At 39.9% G+C, this 21,192-nt stretch overlaps 1 protein-coding gene across 3 annotated transcripts in view; it reads left to right on the plus strand.

Moving 5' to 3' along the window:
- The first annotated feature begins 13,722 nt into the window (after positions 1-13,722).
- The window catches only part of Slc26a4 (solute carrier family 26 member 4), a 48,169-nt gene continuing 40,699 nt past the window's right edge, over positions 13,723-21,192 (plus strand). The window contains exons 1-3 of one of the 3 annotated variants that reach the window (XM_074064991.1): positions 13,723-13,823; positions 14,481-14,647; positions 16,443-16,582. In XM_074064991.1, coding sequence (XP_073921092.1) covers positions 14,484-14,647; positions 16,443-16,582 — 304 coding nt within the window. In that variant the 5' untranslated portion in view covers positions 13,723-13,823; positions 14,481-14,483. Of the gene's footprint in view, positions 13,824-14,158; positions 14,648-16,442; positions 16,583-21,192 lie in introns of those variants that run through there. The other 2 variants (XM_074064990.1, XM_020171835.2) reach the window with 2 other exon arrangements.

Consider the following 21,192-nt stretch of genomic DNA (forward strand, 5'->3'; position numbering starts at 1 on the left):
CCAAGTAGCTAGGATGACAGGAGCACGCCTCTGTGCCCAACCATTGGTTGAGACGGGGTCTGGCAAACTTTTTTCCTAGGCTTGCCTTAAACTGCTATCCTCCCAATCTCTGCCTCTTGAGTAGCTAGGATAACAGACTTGAACCCCAACAGTCAAAAGAGGATCTTTATAGAAAATGAAGTTGATCAGATGGCAAATGTGAAAGAACAATAGCATTGAAATGGGACAAATATAATCAGTAAGGTCAAGATAAAGAAACAAAAAAGAAGTAACGCTCAAGGAAACACACAAAATGTCTAGGAAATGAAATGTAGCAGTTTACCACAGAGCTTCATTCTGAATAGAAAATGATTACAACAATGCAAATAGTAACTATGTATCTAACCAAAATTACAATCCCATATTGGGAAGATGGAGAAGTGAGTGTGCAGAGCTGTGGCAGTAGTGAATTCTCATCTTGCAAAGTAAGAAAAACAAATGTATAAGTATTATTTAGAGATACAGTTGCAACATATCTAAGGATTAGCTAAAGAACTTGAAAGTGGTTGCCTTTGGGTTGGCACTATGATTTGTTATCCACTCTTCTAGAAATAGTTGATTCCTTAAATTATAGGACTGATAAAATTAACCTTTTTTTTGAAAAGGCAATATTGATGAATTAAGTATTTTATTTTACTTTTCTGGGAACACTGTGCACATTAATGAGATATTTATAATACGTTATGAGTTCTTTATAAGAAGAAAAGCCTTATTTAGTCTTTCACATATTGATTCTCAGCCTATATTAGCTTTTCCATTTATTCCCGATATAATTATATTATGATTACATTAGCATATGACTTTGGCTTTTCCATAACCTATGATTTAAATTAAGATATATACCACTAGGAATCTCCTATTCACCCTTATTAAACACCTTTCCTATTTGATTATAATTCCACTTAATAGTTCTTTTGGCTTTTTTCTTCTACACATTATTTTATGACTCAAATAGTTAGAAGCAGACCCATAAATCATTCACAAGATAAATTGGCAAACTAAATAGAAAAAAGGATAACCACCCTAGAGTCAGTGAGAAATAATGACCAAGGTTATCTCAGCTAATCAGCCATGATTTTTTCCAATTCATTGAAAGTACTTTTAGGCACCTTCTATACACTAAGATTGTGATAGTAGCAGCCAGCATTCCTAAATACCCACCAGGTGCTAGATTCTAATTGCTTTATCTACTTTTTGTCATTTAATTATTACAACAACACTATGAAGTAAGTTCTAGTGCTATGCCCAGTTTGCAGACAAGGGAAATGAGGCACAGAGAGATTGCTTCTTGAATTCCTTGGGGAGTAGCTGAACAGGAAATCAGACTATAAACCCATACTCTGACTGCTAGTTCTGTATCATCTCCCACTGGTCCATGAGGGGTACCATGCAGGAAACAAAACTCAGGAGAAAGAAGAGAACTAACTTTATTGAGCACTTTACTATGGTCTAGAAAGTTTGTCATTATTTAATTACCATGATAGTGTAGTGAATGACTATTATTTCATTATACTTGTGAGAGAGATTAGGAAGCTTGTCAAGGGTCACAGAGATAAGCATAGGCCCTCAAGACACATATTTCTACTGGAGGTTTACACAAACACGGAACTGACAAAACTACAATGTGATGTCAAATCTGTGGTAGAAATAAAACAGAATAAGATCTTCAAGGAAAGAGTATTCAGTCCAAAGGAGATGCTGATAGGACTTCCTGGAGGAAGAGGAGTTTGTGACCTCAGGTCTGACACATAGGATTTGGACAAACAGAGCAGGGATGAACAGAACTGTTCCTGATTGTTTACGCTTGCAGTTTCCCTCTGTAAACATTTTAATGTGTTACAAGATGTGGGCTTCAGGGCTGACAAAAACATTTCTACATTCACCCGTTTTTATAGGTATTTTGAAGCAGGGACAAATGCCTGTGTGTAGAAAACTGTAACAAATGTGGGTGAAAAAGCAGAATCTGAGAAGTGAAGAAGATCGTTCTGATAAGGTTAGAATAAGGAGTCAGCTGTGGGTATTGAGAAATCAAAAGATGAAAGGAAAGAGAAATTCCCCAGTAATTTATTTTGAAATATGTCTTGGGTTCAAAACTTTCATGGCCCAGACTACTAACCTATACAATCCTAGAGAAGCTTTCAAAAAATTAGATGCTGCCACTTGTCTTTGTTTGAAAAATTTCAGAGATATAGATGGAAAGAGGTTTGCTCAGTCAAGACTTTTACAAGCCTTTTTAGATCAATGACATGTCATCTCAACCCAGGGGAAGTAGTTCTACTATTTAGTACTTGGAATAAGGCCAACTGTGATGTCCTCAAATATGGATTCCATCTACTTGAAAATAATTGCCTTTACATCTTGTAACATCTTCCATGGACTCTACAATGAAAATAAACTATAATCCCTTTGTGTGGGAGAAACTAAATTAGAAAGAAAAATGATTAGAAACAGAAGGCAGCCTGATGCTTGTGCTGCCAGATTTGTTCAACATGTGATTCAAAAGCTGTGGATAAGTTTTCCTGGCTGTTCTCCCAATTATCAACCTTTAGCTTACTTAAAAGCCAAAATCCATGACTCAAAAGAGCGTGCTAGGAAGAAATTTTGACAGATAAAATTAGCTATTCCTGGCAAGATCAAATAACATATACATATATTCGTGTACCTTTTTCTGGAATGGAGCTCAAAATATACCAAGATCTAACTTAAACAGCTCCCTGGGATTCTAAAACTCAATTATAATAGCTAACATTTATCAAATGCTTACCATGTGTCAGCATTGCCTGTAATTCTTACACCAGCATTATGAGATAGGTACTATTCTCATATAATCTTATTTTAAAGATGATGAGATTGAGTCCAGGGGAAGCTAAATAACTTCCACAATGTCACATAGGTAGAAAATGGTAGAGCCAGGACTAAAACTCAGTCTGACTCCACAATATTCTTAATAAAGTCCTTACCCTCAAGGAGTTTATAGCCTGACAGTGGATTCACAAAAATACCCTTCAGTGTGGTAGGTACACACAGAGTAAGAGTGCAATAAGGATATATGCAGGAAGAACATCTAAACTTGCCTTGGGTATCAGGAAAGCCACCATCAAAAGAATAGCTAAACCAAGACAGAAGTTGGGGTGGAGAAAGGGGGAAAAAGTTCCATGTCACCAGTTTCAGAGATAAAAGAGATCTTAGTACCATTAGTCCATAGAAAGAGAGGACTAATGGCAGTGGAGAGCCATTTTGAAAAGCTTTAAACTAAGGGAAGACCTGACCACTTTCACATTTCTTTTGTTTGTTTTTGTTTTTGAGACAGGATGCCAATTATGTTGCCCAGGCTGGTCCCAGATTTTTAGACTCAAGCAATCCTCCTGCCTCAGCCTCCCAGGTGCTGGACTATAGGCATTGGCATTATAAAACCTTTTTGTTGTTGTTGTTCACTTTGGAGAATAACTTGTGAGAAGAACAGGAAGAGAGTCTAAGAGAGTTATTAGGAAAGATTGTCTTGATGTAATCCTGGCCTGAACCCAGGCAGTAGCAGTGGAAATAGAGCACTCAGAAACTGGAGAGCTATTCAGACAGTTGATGGAGGGAGGGGAGTCAGTGGCAGAGGACTTGCCTAGCATTCACAAGGCCCTGGGTTCATCCCCAGAACCACAAAAGGGGGTGGGGGAGACTTGACATTAAAGGTAAGAAAGGAGAAAGAATGCCATGACTCCTAAATTTCTGGCTTGAGGAACTGAATGGATGGAATGCATTCAGCAAGATAAAGATTCTAAGAAAAGGAGGAGTTTAAGAATGGGATTTGGAGAAAATAATGAATTCCATTTTTACCATGTTGAGGTATTCATCCTACATACTAATACATACAAGGATCACTCATTATGAAAGAAGAACTGTTGAGGTTTTTTTTAAGTGTTAGAAAATTTATTGAAAAAAATTATTTTATTTATGGAATCATGAGGTCAGACTCAATTTAGCAAAAAATTCCAGGCATACTAACTACCATCTGTGGTAAGATTCCATATTTTTTCTCCAAATGTCAAAAATGTACTGGTTTTAGGGTACAAAAAATCTTTAGAACGTCAAGTCAAGTCCACTATCCATTTGTGGTAAGCAAGAAACCTGTCTTCATTTCATGGAATCCATGTTAAAAGAACCCTGTCTTGGATGTAGATTATCACAGCACTTGTGTATTAATCCTTTTTTCTGAATTCCCCATAGTGGACTTCCATCTTGATTTCTCAGTGGTAGGGTCCATTTGAGACTCTTCAAGATGGCTGGATACAAATGTTCCCACCAGTGTCTACTATCTTGTACAGACCCTTTATTTCACCTGGGAATTCATATGTTTGCTGTCTAAAATACAGACTCTTACAAGGATTTCCTTATCATCATCAAGGCTAAAACTCTAAGGTCTCAGTCCTCAAAATGACACACCTTGGATAAAAGAGCTGTATTTGTTCAGAACCATCAGCAACCAGATTAATTTAAATCTTGTAAGTTACCTTTCATAGGCATTTCTAGCTGTCCCGAGAAGTCCTGGACTGCGATTTGGTAGATGATAGTCCTTTGGATTTGAGCTGAGATGTTGGTTTTTGCCCCCACAGTATGGAACCCTCCCGGCTAACTGAAGTCTTTCTGGGGCAGGCTTGGTTCTTGCATCCGGCAGGAGAAGAATTCAAGCAAGATGCAAATATTTCTGTAAATGTAGTAAAGTTAGGAAAGGAAAATGGGTTGTCTCTAAAGTGAGAGCAAGAGTTCAGGGGTAGATAAAGAGAGATATTTCCTGTCATCCATGCAGGAAATGGGAGCAAAAACTCCCTAATGAGTTATTTTGATCACTTAGCTGTCCTACCAACCATATTCAAAACAGTTTGAGTAACAAAATTTTGATGTGTGCTTCATATTTTTTAAGTGATTAGGTGAAAATTTTTATGTACACCTTTTCAACAGAACTTTTTTGAATCTAGTAATCCACACTATCAAGACATACATGATTTATTGCCATAGTACTTCAAACATCATATTACAATTTAAGTGATCAACTAGCATATGGATCTAGTAAAAATAAACTCAGACTATAAAATATTGTACAATAAATAAATATTTTCATTAGTATATTCAGCATAATAGACATATAGATGGTTAGATTAGAAATATTAGCTATGTGTTTATATTGACTAATATACACACTTATTTCTTTGCTCCCTTAGTTGAGAGGGCTTAGAGCACCAACACCCCAGTAGCAATGAGTACATCTACCAGTCAGATTTTGGTTTCTGATAATATTTACCAATAAAGGGAACCAGGGCACTTTGGAGAAATGACTGATTCTAGGACTGGTGCAGCAAATATACAGGGTAAGTCTGAAGCATCATGCAGTGCCAAGAAAGTAAGGAAGTGTCCCCAAACAAAAAACAAATTCACCCTACATTGGTGGAGTCGTGTCACAGTTACACAGGAATCAACTGAAAGAGCTCCAAAACTGGAACAATCTGATGACCAAAAGAAAGTACTATTGAGTTATAATTTAAAGTATAAAGTAAACATTAATCACTCCATAATGACATAAATAAATGATTAAATAGGGATTAGAAACAAGTCTCCCTTGCAGAAGAACTCTAAACAATTTATGTAGCTATTCTGCTCTCACGGGTGTGGAGTTTAATTCCTCAGTCCTTAAGCATGAGAAACCTATGACTTCCAAAGAGTACAGAACAGAAGCAGGTGGAGAAGGGCCAAGTCACTTTATAGTGGAGCAGCCTATTAAACATGACCTCAGCCAGGTGATAAAGGTCAATTTCAACAATGGAAGTGGTGTGGACTGTGTACTCTTGATAACACATGATGAAAACAGCACCTTCTGTGCTTTTCAACCAAAAGAAAAAAAGTAACATCAGTCTAATTATGAGAAGTATCGGACAGATTCCAACAGAGTGGCATCCTACTAAATATTTGGCCAGTTCTTCCTAACTGTACAAAGACCCCTTTGTATATATGCCAATAAAACTTGTCAATGTCATCAAAAACAAGAGAAGCCTGAGCAACTGGAATGGCTAAGAGAAGCCATAGGGAATGTGATGACCAAATGTAATGTGGTATCCTGGATGGTTCATGGAACAGAAACATTACATAGGTAAAAACCAAAGAAGTCTGAACAAACTATGGACATTAGTTAATAATGTATGAATATTTTTTTAGCTGTAGCAAATATATGATACAAATTTAAAATGTCAATAGTAGGGGAAACGATGTGTGGGGTGTTTGAGAACTTGCTGTACTCTTTTTTTGATTGTTCTATAAATATAAAAATAAAAGTGCATTTTGAAGTCTTGTGTCCATCACAAACTAGTCTTGTAAATCTTTCCAGAAACACTCTATGCTTATATGTATGGATAAACCCCTATGCACCCCTCACTATCTTCTCTTCACCTTTCTCTACTCTGTTCTTGCCCAGGAGGCTGACCTTATGGGTAATGTCAGCAGGTTCTTTAGCTCTCTTACTTTTTCCAGGAAGACAGGACAGTGGAGGAATGGGGTGAGAGGGGCAGCACCAGCAGGAGATCAGAGATTAGGAAGGGGGGGGGAAGTTTAGGGTTTTTACTTTCCCAGCTCTTTCCTTGTTGAACATGGAATTAGCCATGGTTCTATTTCTCTACCATAGGCCACAGCTCTGTTGGGCTGCCCACTCTAATTAGCACAGTGAGTTCTGATAACATCATCTTCCTCCTCCTCCTCCTCCTCCTCCTCCTCCTCCTCCTCCTCCTTTTCCTCCTCCTCATTCTCCTTCCTCAGGCTAGTATTGCAGAGCACTCTCTTCTCTGACAGTTCACATCTGACAGCTCCTTTCAGCCACCCTGAAGTGCTTTACCCTATTTTGTTTTTTCTTAACCCTACCCACACTTTAGTAAACAAATCCTTCATTAACTCTGTGTATTCCATCTCTTTCTTGCTTGGACTCTGGTTAATCTAATATACAAATTATACAAATTATACAAATTAATTAAATTAAATTAATCTAATATACAAATTACACAAATCTATTCCCTTCATTTATATAAATGTGAGCATACTACCCATTCTCCTTGCATCTTGCCCTTTTTTCATTGCCATGTAGTTTGAATTTCTTTGTTGCTCATATATATTGACTTATTAATATCCCATCCTCTATGTATCCATACTTTTAAATATTGTACAAAAAGATCGGAATCAAAAGCTGAAACTGGGCAAGGGGATAGAAGCCTCAGATGGAGTAATAAGAGGGCTGGAACTTCAGTGGTGAGGAGAGCTGATGTCACTAATACCCTGCATAATTCCACAGTAGTTAAAAAAAAAAAAAGTGGGCTCTGCAGTCGAACTGAGTTCACATTTCAGCTCAGCCAAGCTGTGTTACCTTAAGCAAATTGCTTAGACTTTCTGTATGTATATTCTCAAATGTAAACTGCAAATAACCATGCTTACTTCAAGGTAGTATTTATGTTCAAAAGCAGTTTAACGTTCAGGTCAACTTTCAAATCAGACCACACTGGGCAACATGGCAAATCCTGTGGAAATAATGCCATGAGCCTCCATATATTTTTTTGCCTTTGCTGTTCCCTTTCCAGGAAGGTGGTCTCCTTCCCATCCTTTAGATCGCTGTACAAATATCACCTTCTCAGAAAGAGAGAGGCCTTCCCTAATCATCCACTCCAAAAAGCAGTCCCCCATCTCTCCACACTACATTGCTCCATGGAGGATTCTTTAAGACATCATTCTGTTAATTTCTTCCATAGTTTTTTAAAATCATAATGGAATATTGTCTGCTTTTAAAATTGCTGATAATCACTCCCCCTCTAAATTATAAGTCCTTTGAGGGTAGAAACTTTGTCAAACTTAATCACTGATTTCTCTCCAACATTTATGTTAGTGTCTGATACAAGTATCAGATATAGATAGATAGATATGTGTGTATATATATATATATATATATCCATGCACATAGAGAAAAAAAACAAAAAAGAAACAAGTAAAAAGCTAACAGTGATTACTGAGAAATAGGATATGAAGCAATTGCTAGTTTCCATTTTAGACTTTAATGTTTCACAAATTTTCTACTATAGGCATGCCCTAATTTTAATCCCATAAAAGAAATACTCATGTCCTGAAGGAACATATCTTGTTAATGGAGAAGAAAAAGAGTAAGATACAAGAAAGACAAAACAAGTGTGCAACTGTATGGTTACTGAAAACAAGCTTAATAAGTTGTCCAGAGAAGGAGCGATCAGAAAAGTTGAGAGAAAGTTTAAGTTCTCCTTTTGTATATAGCAGAAATCTGGCATTTATTGAGAAATTTAACAAGCATTAAGAAAAAAATAAGCAAAAATGTCATGTTTCTCATTTTATCTTCTATGTTTTTCCTTCTACAAAATCAGAAAACAGGAGAACAGAACAGGTTCTGGGGTCGGGGGATCAGAGCTGGGGGTGTAGAGGGTGGGGGTTGGCACCGGTGGGAGAGGGGAGGTAGTGGGAAAGGGGTAGGAGGATGACTATGGTGCAAACAATGCATACATGTATGTAAATGCAAAAATGATACCTGTCGAATGTTGAAACTGTTCAGGAATCGGGGAGAGGGGAATGAAAGAGAGCAGTGGAGGGGGTGAATTCAAGTATGATGTATTTGATATATTGTAAGAACTTGTGTAAATGCCACAGTGTACTCCCAGCACAACAATAAAAAAAAAAATTAAAGCTCAGGATTGGAGTTGAATTTTCCTGGGGGAGAATGCCCTCCTTTCTGGTCATTGTTTTTTCAGGATTTCTATTGACCACCAATAACAAACTGAAATGTGAGCAGTGCTTCAGTTTTAAATGCAAATAACAGCAGATTTCAAATACTGCCTCCCAATTGAAATGATTCAATTAAATTCCACATTAAACAATAAATAAGCTATGTAAAATACACCTCAAAAGTAGAAAGTAATAAGTTTCAGAATTTATATTTCTTGTGAAAACAGAATTTTTGGTAATATTTGTATGTATCCACTGTTTTGCAATTCTTCTGATTAGAGAACTTTTTAAACTATAAAAACTCTTTACAAGAGGGAAATGTAGCAAGATTGACTGCTCTTAAAGTTAAAAGAACAAAGGACTCAAACCATTCTTGTAGCACAAATAGTCACTTAAAAGCAAAGTATATTTAGGAATTTATATTAATACCCATATCTTATTAATTGTAGGATTTCATTAATTATAAAAGTCATAATTATTTTATGAATCATTAAGGAAAATGCTGTCAACTGAACTATTGCACATCATCAATTATAAGATGAATCCTGATTTGATTTGTTTTAAGGGTGAATTTTTTTTTTTTTTGAGACAGGGTCTTTCTCTATGTAAGCCCCTCCTAGCTTGAACTCCTGATCCTCCTGGTTCACCCTCCTGAGTGCTGGAATTACAGATGAGCACCACTACATCCTGCTAAAAGGTGTGATTTTTTTTTTTTTTTGTATCTCTATCACTTGAACCACATCCCTAGATTTTTTTTTTCTCAGTACTGGAGTTTGAACTCAGGGCCTACACTTTTTGTCACTCCACCAGCCCTTTCTTGTGATGGGTTTTTTCGATATAGGTTCTCTTGAACTATTTGCCTGGGCTGGCTTCAAACCACGATCGTCCTGATCTCTGTCTCCTGAGTAGCTATGATTACAGGCATGTGCCACTGTTGCTCTGCCAGCTCATTTCCTCTTTAGTCATTTTTCAGGCAGGGTCTTGCATTTTTGCCTGGGGCAGACTCAGGCAGTGATCCTCCTACCTACAGTCTCTTGCAGAGCTGGAATCACTGTTGTGTGCCACCACACCAGACTTATTGATTGAGATTCACTCAGCTAGAACGTGCATTTTTGAATCAGTGAAATTAGATGTTCTGTGACTATTTGATGAATGTCTATTGCACTTACAGATATGAGACCAGGATGCACATGTTTGTCACCATTGTGTCCATGCCAACACAAATAAACTCTTAATAAATCCCAAATGAATGACTATGTAGCTCTAACAAGGGAGTGGTCTCACATCCAAATGCCTAAGTGATAGATGAAAAAAAATCTTTAAGATTTTTTTTTTGGGGGGAGGGGCACCAGGAGCCAGTGGCTCACACCTGTAGTCCTAGCTACTCAGGAGGCAGAGATCAGGGGCATCAAAATTCAGGCCAGCCCAGGCAAATAGTTCCTGAGATCCTAGCTCAAAAATACCCAACACACACACAAAAAAAGAGCTGGTAATGATTCAAGTGGAGGTGTGACTGCTTAGCAAGCATGAGGTCTAGTGTTCAAACCCCAGTACCACCAAAAGAAAAAAAGTCTTTTTTGGCAGTACCAGGGTTTGAACTCAGGACCATGTACTTGCTAGACAGATACTCTACCACTGAAGCCATCCCTGCAACCCTTTTTACTTTGCTTATTTTTTTAGATAAGTTCTCACTTTATTCTCCAACTAGTCTGGACCACTAACCTCCTATTTATGCTTCCTGTGGAACTGGGATTTTCAGATGCATGCAACCATGCTCAGTGTTTTTATTGGTTGAGATGGGATCTTGGAAACATTTTGCTCAGGCTGGCCTTGAACCTTGATCTTTCCAATCTCTGCCTCCTATGTAGCTAGGTTTGCAAGCATGAACCCCTATGTACAGCCAAAAAAATGCCTTTTAAATCAAGTATTGTAAAGTAACAATATTACTGTCTTGACATTTATTTTGAAGTGACACATCTATCTCTTTAGAAAGAAGTCCTAGATATGATTAAACTCTGATAAATAAGAGCCACCCACTTGTATGTGGAACAGATGAAGCTTGATGTATAAACCTAAGTGAGTAATCTGAGATGTTTAATATAACAAGTAAATTGGGTGGGGAGAGCAAGCTGTTATCACCTCCTACTCTTCTCCGTTTTTAAAAGACAGCTAAATTCAGATTGTCTTTTACCTATGAGAAAAATAGTTCTCTAATTACAGAATTCTGTAATGGAGATGCTAGTCTGTCCATGAACATTTATTTTTGCTATAGAAAAAGCTTTTCACAGGAAAAAAAAGCAGTATCTTCATGCAGAACATGTTAAATTGAACCAAATTATACAAAAACATGCATTTCAAAGAATTGTGTTCTCCAAGAAAAGTTGCACTGTGGACTCCTGGTATTTTCAGTAGTCTATTTTCTTGCTGTCCTTCTGCTACCTCTACTCCACTCCTTAATTTTCTCAATCACCATCACCACCAAGTCACTGCCAAGTTCTGATGCAAAGTGGTCAACAAGGCTTATTGGACCAGACTAAAAGTGTTCAAAATAGAAAATAACAGGAAACAAAATCTTTATCAGAGTGGGTATGGGTTACATTTGCACAGACTGCCTCCACATTAATTATAGTTGTGAGTCATCTAGGTAAGTTATTGTAGAACTATGATTTGAGTTGATATTTTGGAATCCTAGGCAGCTGTTGGTTGACAAAGGTTAAGAAAAGTCCACATATACTTACCTGTAAATATATCCATATCATACATAGTCTTAACTGAAGAAAGTGATAGGCAAATATATAATATAATTTTTAGTTCTTAAAACATGTTTATGCTATGGATATGTCTGTTTAGAAAACATGATTGAAGATAATAATGGTTGGAGGAAGATATATTGCTTTCCATCAAGAAGTTTTTGTTTAGTGAGGGAGATAAGACTTATTTGTAAATGAAACTAGGGTACTAAGTTAGATCGTGAGCAGTACTTAAGAGAGGATCAGATATGGTACCAAGAAAATCCAGAAAAGGGATTGGATTAATTCTGACTGGATTAATTCTGAGAGCATCAAGGAGTGTTCTTGGGACAAGCAGCAATTCAACTGGACATTGAATGTATCTATCAGGGTGTATAAAGTGAGTACAGAATCTACTTTAAAATAAATATGGCCTTACTTCCATGGAATTGAGTTTTTTATTTTTTAAATTTAAATTTATTTTTATTATCATATTATTATTGTATTAGGGTACATTGTGACATTGCTACATATATTGGCTTACAATATATCAAGTTAAATTCACCCACTTTGCCATTCTCTTTTATCCCACCTCTGCAACTTCTTAGAATAGTTTCAAAAGGTTTCATTTTTCCATACTCATACATGAGTACATAATATTTCTACCATATTCACCCTCCTTCACCTTTTCATTCTGTCCCTCCCCCATTCTGCTGGTACCAGTCCTCAGACTGGACTGTTTTACCTTCCTGTCTTTTGTTTTTGAGTGGAGTTGAGTTCTACATCCAACAACAATATGCTGCTTGTAAAAAATGCACACAAACACATACATATGGGTACATAGAAAGATGTATATGTTTAGTACACATGGTTCTTAATAAATATACATTTGAATCACACGAAAACCTTAAAGGTGGATAACTCCATTGTAGAATGCTTAGCAGCATTCCCTGACCTCTACCTCTATCCACTAGATTTCAGTAGTATCCATCCAGTTGTGACAACCAAAAATGTCTCCAGACATTGCCCCAGGTAGAAGACAAAATAACCCTTAGTTAAGATCCACTGGTACTTACAAACACAATATGCACAACAGATCCTTCTCTTCTTCTCTGCAAGTGGATAAGAATATAAGAATTCTAAAGTTCAGAACCTAAATTCTCTCTCTCTCTCTCTCTCTCTCTCTCTCTCTCTCAAGTGATCCACCTCAGCCTCCCAAGTACATAAGACTATAGGCATATGCCACCATGCCTGGCTGGTTCTTGACCTCTTTGGGTCAAGTATGCCTTTGAAAATCTGTTGAAAGCTGTTGACTCATTCATTCCTCAGAAAAACACACATGCTTGCACCACACTGACTAGGGGATTTACACTAAGGTGCTCTGAGTGGCTTTGTTTCCCGGAGCTTCTATACAATTGTCATGTTCTCTCTTTCTAAGCAACTGAAGGTTGGTGTCCAAAAAGTCCGTATTTTGGAGCTGCTTCTGCATTTATTGCAGAACACTGATAATGAGGTGAGAATGTTCTGGTTTAGCAAACCTTTCCTTCTGCCCTCTACCTTAACTACGCATGAGTTTTAGCAAGTTTCATCCATCCCAACAGAAGACAAAACACTGATTAGATAATATAGCTCTGACTCCCCACCCTCTTCTAGTCTTGATTATTACCTCCTGACTGTCCAGACCAATGAGAAGAAATAAAGAACCAACACTTGCTTTTGACTGTGAAATAGAACACCCAGGCACACAAAAGTTTACAGAATATGTATCTAAAATCCATGAGTAAACTGTGTTCTCTATAAACCACCACCCGCTGAGTACTCCTAAAAGGCTTTCTAGAAACCCAAAGCTTTATTAACATACAAATCCAACTACTGCGACCCTCCTCCTCCCCACCTGGTTATGAGGGCACCTGTGCTAGAGCTTCCAAATTCACATAACCGAGGAGTCAAAGTCAGTGCTCCCACGTAAGCCAGCGCTGCTATCCGGAAACGAATCCCACAGGGACTGACCCGCCCGTGACCTCGAAGCTGGCTTAAGAAGTTAGGGGATGAGTGAAGGATCCGGGTGGTCCTCCCGCGTTCGGGAAAACGAAAGAGCGAGAGAAGGGTAGGATTTCTTTCCCGGCAGGATCCGTGGGGAAAGAGCGCAGTCACTGTGCGTCCTTCCTCTAGACCAAGGTGTCTCTGTTGCTCCATAAATAAGAGCCTCACTGCCTGCTGCAAGCGAGCAGTATAAAGGCAGCGGACCGGCTGTCCCCAGGGCATTCCGGGCGGAGCGCGCGAGCGGAGCAGGTGAGTTCACAGCTGAAGATGCGGCGCACTCCGCCACTCCCTCCCTCATAACTCTGCGGGGATGGGACCTGTCCGAGACGCTGAGAGGAGAAGGCTCGGGTCCAGGACTAGGGAGACCGCTCCATTAGCCTCAAGAGAGTTCCGACCTGTTGCTGGAATTTGCCTCCGGCGAACGCAACCTGCGGACCCCAGGAGCTCGCCCTGAGGGTCCCGCGTCCCGCCCGGGAACTGTGCACCTGTCCCAGTGCGCGTGATTGGAAGGAGGGACGCGATTTTCCCCACCCCCACCCCCCGCCCCGCACGCGCAAGCACCCCGATCCCCTGCCCCAGCCCTGTGCCAGGGAGATTTCAGGACGCGGACAGCGCCCTGGCTGCCCACCGAGGAGGCCGGGTCCAGCTCCTGAAGCCCCAAAGCGAGGCTCACTGCCTTGAGAGTAGGAGGGTTCCGGGGAGCAGGGGCAGGTCATGGGGCCCGAAGGTCCTCAGGTACCCCCTGCAAGTGCGCACCACCGTGAGGGCGTGAGGACAGCAGGAGGCGAACCAGGCTCGCCAGGGTCGACAGGCAACAGGTGGCTCACAGCCTCTGCGTCCTGCTCTTCACCTCCGATCGTCTTCCCTGGTCTCACCTCCACCTCCTGGTGCTCCTCGGGTTCGCAGGTCATGGCAACGCCGGGCGGCAGGTCGGAGCCGCCGCAGCTTCCAGAGTACAGCTGTAGCTACGTGGTGTCGCGGCCAGTCTACACCGAGCTCGCCTTACAGCAGCAGCAGGAGCGGCGCCTGCAAGAGCGCAAGACGCTGCGGGAGCGCCTGGTCAAGAGCTGCAGGTAGTGCCCACGGCGCTCGGCACCGGGATGCTGGCTGCCTCTGACACCGCGACGCCCCGCTTCCAGCTTCGAGGGTGGCTCCATCAATCTCCGGCCAGAATCACTATAACTTTTTTGTCTGGGAAACTCACCTTTGGGGAGAGTGGGTCCCCGAGCCCCTCTTCCCCATCTAGCTTTTTCCTTTCTTGATGAGACCTGTTGTTCACCTTAGGGTACTCTAATTTCTCTGCGTCTCTACTTTCTTCTTGTGAAGGTCAGACTGAGGAAGAGGGTTATAAAGAGTGGTTCAAAGAGAAGATGGATAAAACGCACCACCTGGACGGGAGTCCTTAAAAGCTTCAAGCCAATGTAGGCGGATAGTATAGTTGGCGTTACCACGATAGTAGTTAGCTGCCTAGAATGAAAGCTAGAGAACAAGAGAGCCATAAGCTCCATGTGTTCACCAGGAGGCAGTGGGGCCCCTAAGGAAACCCAATATGTCTCTAAACCCAAATGTGCCACCCAGAAGTAGGTACCACAAACATAAAGATCTTATGAAAGTCAACTAATTGTCAACTTTAAAAAACACCCTTTTATTATCCAGCATGATATATATAATATATACAAAAGTAGACATGGTAACATAATAACCACCCTAATTTCTTACTCATGACCAGCTTCAACAGTTAATATTGTCTCCTTCACTGCCACCCACTTGTCACTCCTGTATTACTTTGAAGCAAGTCCCATACAGTGGATCTTTCACCTGTTGTAGTTATCCCTTGGTATCCATGAGGATTGGTTCCAGGACCCTGCAGATACCAAAATTCAAAGATGCTCAAGTCCCCTATAGAAAATGGCATAGTAGTATTTGCCTATAATCTATGCATGCCACCCTGTAGAGTTTAAGCATCTGTGTGACATCCAATACACATAAACGCTGTATAATTAGCTGTTATACTGTATTGTTTAGGAAATAATGACAGGAAAAATCTGAACACGTTCAGTACAGACACAACATTTTGTCCTGATTGTTTTTTATCTGCAGTTGACTGAATCCAGAGATACGGCATGGATGAGGCGGGCCCATCTCATATCTATATATCTTTATCTATATAACTATATCTATATATCTTTATCTATATATCTATGTCTATATATCTTTTAGTGTGGATCTCTAAAGAGTCTTTTTAAAAATACAACCACATTTTGTTATTCACCTAAAAATGATTCCATAATGTTAAAAATTGAGTCATCATTAACATTTCTCATAAATGTCATAATTTAAAGAAAACATTTAAGAATCAGGACTCAAGTGATATACACCTTTGTTGATAATTTCTTTTATCTAGAGGTTATTGAATTTAAAATTGCTTAGTAGCGAGGTGCAAGCTATATAGTTAACATGTTAAGACTTTTGTAAAATCTACAAAAATCTAGCTCCAAGCTTGTATTGCCAAAATATACAGTGTGTCTATTTTTCTTTAAAGAAAAGAAGGTGGTGCCAGGGTTAGAAGTCTAAAAATTAATCTCCACTCAGAGACTCCACATTGATCACTCTCTGTCTGGGCTAGAAAATGGGTTCTTGTTTAGAAGTATTCTCTCAGAGAATTGAAAAGGTGGAAGAGGGGATGGACACTTAATCCTGCCCTTCCTCGGACAGTGCATTTAAAAGTATAGCTACAATTCTTGGTAAAAGCATGGGAAGCACTTCAGTGTTAATGTTTTTCATGAAATTCTCATAAAAATCAGTTTATAACTATGTAATTGATAATCAAAATTGGATTGGAAATCCAGTTTTCTTGCTTTTTGACAGTTGTTCAAGGAAGAGAGCCCTTGGTGTACTGAAGATTCTCCTGCCCATCCTGGACTGGCTTCCGAAATACCGAGTCAAGGAATGGCTGCTTAGTGACATTATTTCAGGAGTTAGTACTGGGCTAGTGGGCACGTTGCAAGGTAAGACGGTGGATTGGGTCTTGAATGACTGAGAGTTCATAACTCCCCCATGGGTCTGTACCAACTACTTGCTCACCCTTCAAGGCCTTCATCATTCCTCTAGGGTCACTTAGAGAGATCCACCTCTTTTCTCTTCCATATAGTCTCTTCCCAAGGAACATTGCTGCTTCTGTAACTGTGTGGCTTCAATTTAGACGCATATATCAAGCAGTAGCTCCCCAAACTTACTGGCAACTATTCATAGTAAGAAATATGTGTTACATCATGATCTGTACACATGAAGCTGAAGTTTTTTGAAATAATATTTATCCTAACTATAAGTGGTAGACTCTGATATTTTCTATCCTCTTCTATTTGGCTTATTTTTTTAAAAAAAATGATCATTTCAACTCATTAAATTATTTTACATTCGACACATAGATCTTGACCTTCAGTGTGGAGCTAGTTTAAAGATCAGTGAAGAAAGTGTCTTAGCCTGGACTATACATTAGTATTTTTTCACCCCATTCTTTTTCATCCCCTGCCTTCATTCATCCTCTTATCTTAATCTTCTTGGAAAATGTCTCTGGGGTTTTGTTTTTATTTTAGAAAGTGAGTTTCTTTCGTAATGTTTCCATGAGCATATTAGAAATCTTCTGCACTGTTGATATGTTGCAGTAAGGGCACCCTCCTCTGTCCCTCATCCTCACCATCTTGTTTTTTCATTCTCTACTAACCTGCCTAGTTCCCTAAAAGCTTCCAAACCATGAAAACAAATCTCATTTATTTATTATAATTTTTTGGTGGTACCGGGGTTTGAACTCAGGGTCTCACACTTGCTAGGCAGGCACTCTACCACTTGAGCCACTCTGCCATCCCTTTTTTGTGTTGGTTATTTTTGAGATAGGGTCTCATAAATTATTTGCCTGGGCTGGCTTTGAACCGAGATCCTCCTGATCTCTGTCCCCAAGTAGCTAGGATTACAGGCATGAGCCACTGGCACCTGGACTATTTATTAGGATTTTAAGGTGCACCTAGTACATGGCAGGTACTAGGTATGCTGTCAAGAATAAGATGCACTACCTACTTTCAAGGGGTCACAGTCTGGTGGAGAAATAGATGCTTAAAATTCAGTGTGCTAAGGGCTGTAGCAGAGTAATGTCCCCTGCTAAGGAAGTGCCAATGAAAAGTGCTGTACCTAGTCAGGAGAGTGGAAAAGCTTCCTGAAAGTTGAGTTGTCAAAGCTGAGTTTCCCTGAAGGTTAAGTCTGAATTTGCCAAGTGATGGGAAGTCGTGTAAGGTGTGGATATGTGTAGAAAGATGGTTTGAAACTGGACTACTTCAGAAGTTAGTAATAAATATTGAGCAATATTGTGGGCTAAAAACCTCCCCAGATTACTCAGACCAGACCAGGTAGATGCCCACAGAGAAGAAGGATGTTCTGTAGCACTAACATGCGCCTCAGTTGGAACCAACACATCTGGATCCTACAGGTGCAGTTGAGCGAGCAGGATGGGTCTAGGAGCAATGCAACAGGTCTCGAGAACAGTCATGAACATGGCAGCACCCTGGGCTCCTGGGGTCAGGAGCCATGTCTGACTCATGTTCATGTGGCAGGGATCGGCACATAATGTATGACTCCATAAATATTTAGTAAAGAGGACTGACTTTAATTCCTGTACTGAATCATCTTTATATAGGAAAAATGGTATTTCAAGCTCTAGCCCCCCTCCACTTTTCATAGATAAGTACATTATAAAGATTAACTTTGTTTAATATGTTCAAACAGGAAGGACTTTGGCCAGTTGTTTAATCCTCACACCAACCCTGTAAGGGAGGTGTTATTATGATTTCTGTTTCAATAGATGAGAAATCTATTAAATCTAGCCCAAGGTCACAGAGCTGGCAAGTGGTGGAGGAGGGATTGAAGCCAGAGTCTAATTCCTACAATCATAACTTGTGTACTGTATGTAGTTCCTTGCTTTATAGGTAGTATGTTTTTCCAGAAACAGATCCCTATAAAGTTATCTTTGTAAGCTGAGTTCCTGGAAAGTTAATCTGACTCATACATATATTTGTTTATCATTTATCCATGTAATAAATATTTATGAAGTAAATCTGTAGGCCAGGTATTCAGCCATGAGGACTCAGTAATTTACTAATAGGCACAGATACTGAGCTCATGAAGCCCACTTCCAGTGGTAGAGATGGGAATTAAATAAGTATATAAATAGAAAAACAACTATAGATTGTGATATTCATTGTGATGGATTAAATGTGCCATAATAGAAATTAACTTGGGAAGGAAGGTCTATTTTATATACAATGGTCAAGGAATTCCTTACTGAGGAGGTAAGATTCAGACAGAGATCAAAGGATGAGAAGGAGACATGTGACAAGCCACAAGAAGAGGATCTGGTTAAGGTGCAAAGGCCCTGAGGAAGAAAACTGCTTAGTATTTTCCAGGGAGGAACAGGAAGAATTCCAGTGTGGGTGGAGAGCAGTTGGGGAGGGTAGGTAACGATGAGATATGTGATAAAGTTAGGCAAGGCCCAGGAGAGGATGAGCAACTCACTCTTGGTGTGGGGGTGGGTGTATTTAAATTCTGTACCCTAGGCACCTCACTTGCCTCACCCTAAACCCTAAACCCAGCCCTGAGGACAGGTATGTCAGTTTGAACTAGACAGGCAGGACACGGAGAGACCTATGTAAAATACATTTTGCGTCAAGAATCACCAATATATACTGGTGAATGCAAATGAAATCCACAAACTGCTCTATGGTGTTGGCTTATGCAAGTAGGGAGATGATGGTGTCATTTGTTAAAATGGCCAACACTGGCTGCAGAGCAGGTTTGGGATGAAAAATCAAGGGTTTCCTTTTGGACATGCTGAGTTTAAGATGCATGTGAGGCATCTAATTGGAGATGCCAAACAAAAGGGGGAGCTAGTACTATGTGAAGGTTAGAGGAAAACTTTGGACTAGACGTAAAAATCAGGAAAGCACTACTTTAGAGGTAATAATTTAAAAGAATAGGAGCTGGGCACATGGGGAGACGGAGACAGTGGGATCATGAGTTCCAGGCCAGCTAGAGCTATATAGAGAGACCTGTCCCAAAAATTCAAGGGCTGCCATGTCGCTTGATGGTAGAGCGCTTGTCTGGCATGTAAAAAGACTTGGATTCAACCCTCACGCCACTAAGTAAATAAATAAATGAAATGAAAGAGTGGGAATGCCTGTGACCAGCTAGGAGGAAAGGGCAGATGGGGAAGAAAAGAAGGCTAGCATAGTTAGAGGTTAGGAAGATGAGGAAGAAGCAACAAAGAGCCTGACAAAGACTCAAGAAGTTGGAGAAAAGGAACAAACAGAGGAATGAGAGATTGGAAGCCAAGAGAGAAATTAAAACAATTAAAAAAAAAAGAGGAGCAGATAAAGGGTAGAGAATGGTGGCAGTTCACAGACTGCTTTTAAGAAGTTCTACTGTGGGTTGGAGGGAGATAAAGGATGAAGGTAGAGCAAAGTTTTTCTTTTAATACAGGAGCTGGTAAAGCATATTTATGAACTGGTAGGAATAACCTAGTAGAGGGAAAGAGGTAACCTGTGCTCCAAGAGGTAGAGGAGAAACTACTAGAAGCAAAGTCATGAAAAGGGGCAGTGTGGACGGGTCCTGACAGAGTGGGAGGATTACTCCTTGAAGACGACAAGGAGGTTCCCTCCATTGTCAAAGGAAGCCAAATGGTACAGGTGCACAGGGGCTTGGAGCTTGAATGAAAAGTATCCTGAGAATATCTCTTATGAATTCTACATGTGCAGTTTGTCTAGCTGCTTGAAGGCTGTCATGAAAAAAGTGGATGTTTGGGTTTAACCAGATTGGGCTTTTAGCAGTAAAAGGAAGGAGGAATGGGGGAGAAGCAAGGGAGTATTTGTGCAATTCCATGGAGTGTGCTGGAAGTAAGGACAGGATGGTGCTAACCATCTGGAGAGAGTGGATTAGTTAGTACTAGAAGCCTTAGAAGGGTGAAGAAATGCTGCAGTAAGGATTCTGGAGTGGTGGGCTGGAGGTCTCTGAGGACCTGTTGGAGAGAAGGAGGCACAGGAAATACTGCCATTCCCAGTGATATCAGGTTCCATGACCATCTCACTGGCCAGGCACTGGGGAGCAGTGGGAAATTCATCAGAAGTGACAGGCTCACATTGCTGAGAAGCCAGGGAGCTACTCAGGGTCATGGAGCCTTTTTGATTTTTGCTATTAAAATAAAAAATTCCTGTTAGGTAGCGAAAGATCTATGCAACACTGTTAGTGCTCATCTTTACTCACAGCTATGGGGAGTCTGCTGTCTACTTTCTGTCTTGGGCATTTATTTTTTCACTTACTTATTCAATAATCAACAGACATTTATTCCTCATGGTTCTTGAAGCTTGTGAGTCTAACATGTAGGTGCCTACAGATTTAGGGCCCGTCTTCTTGTGTCCTCATGGTGAGAGGTCTTGCCTTGTGGATGTTTTTAAATATTTATCAGCACTGATTTACCAGTACAATCCACCAGCCTATGCATCACAGATGATAACACAGAGATTACATAATTTAAGTCAGTGGTCTAGGTTTCTTTACAATCTGTTTAATTTCAAAA

Source organism: Castor canadensis, chromosome 2, assembly GCF_047511655.1.
Source record: "Castor canadensis chromosome 2, mCasCan1.hap1v2, whole genome shotgun sequence".
Taxonomy (NCBI): Eukaryota; Metazoa; Chordata; class Mammalia; order Rodentia; family Castoridae; genus Castor; species Castor canadensis.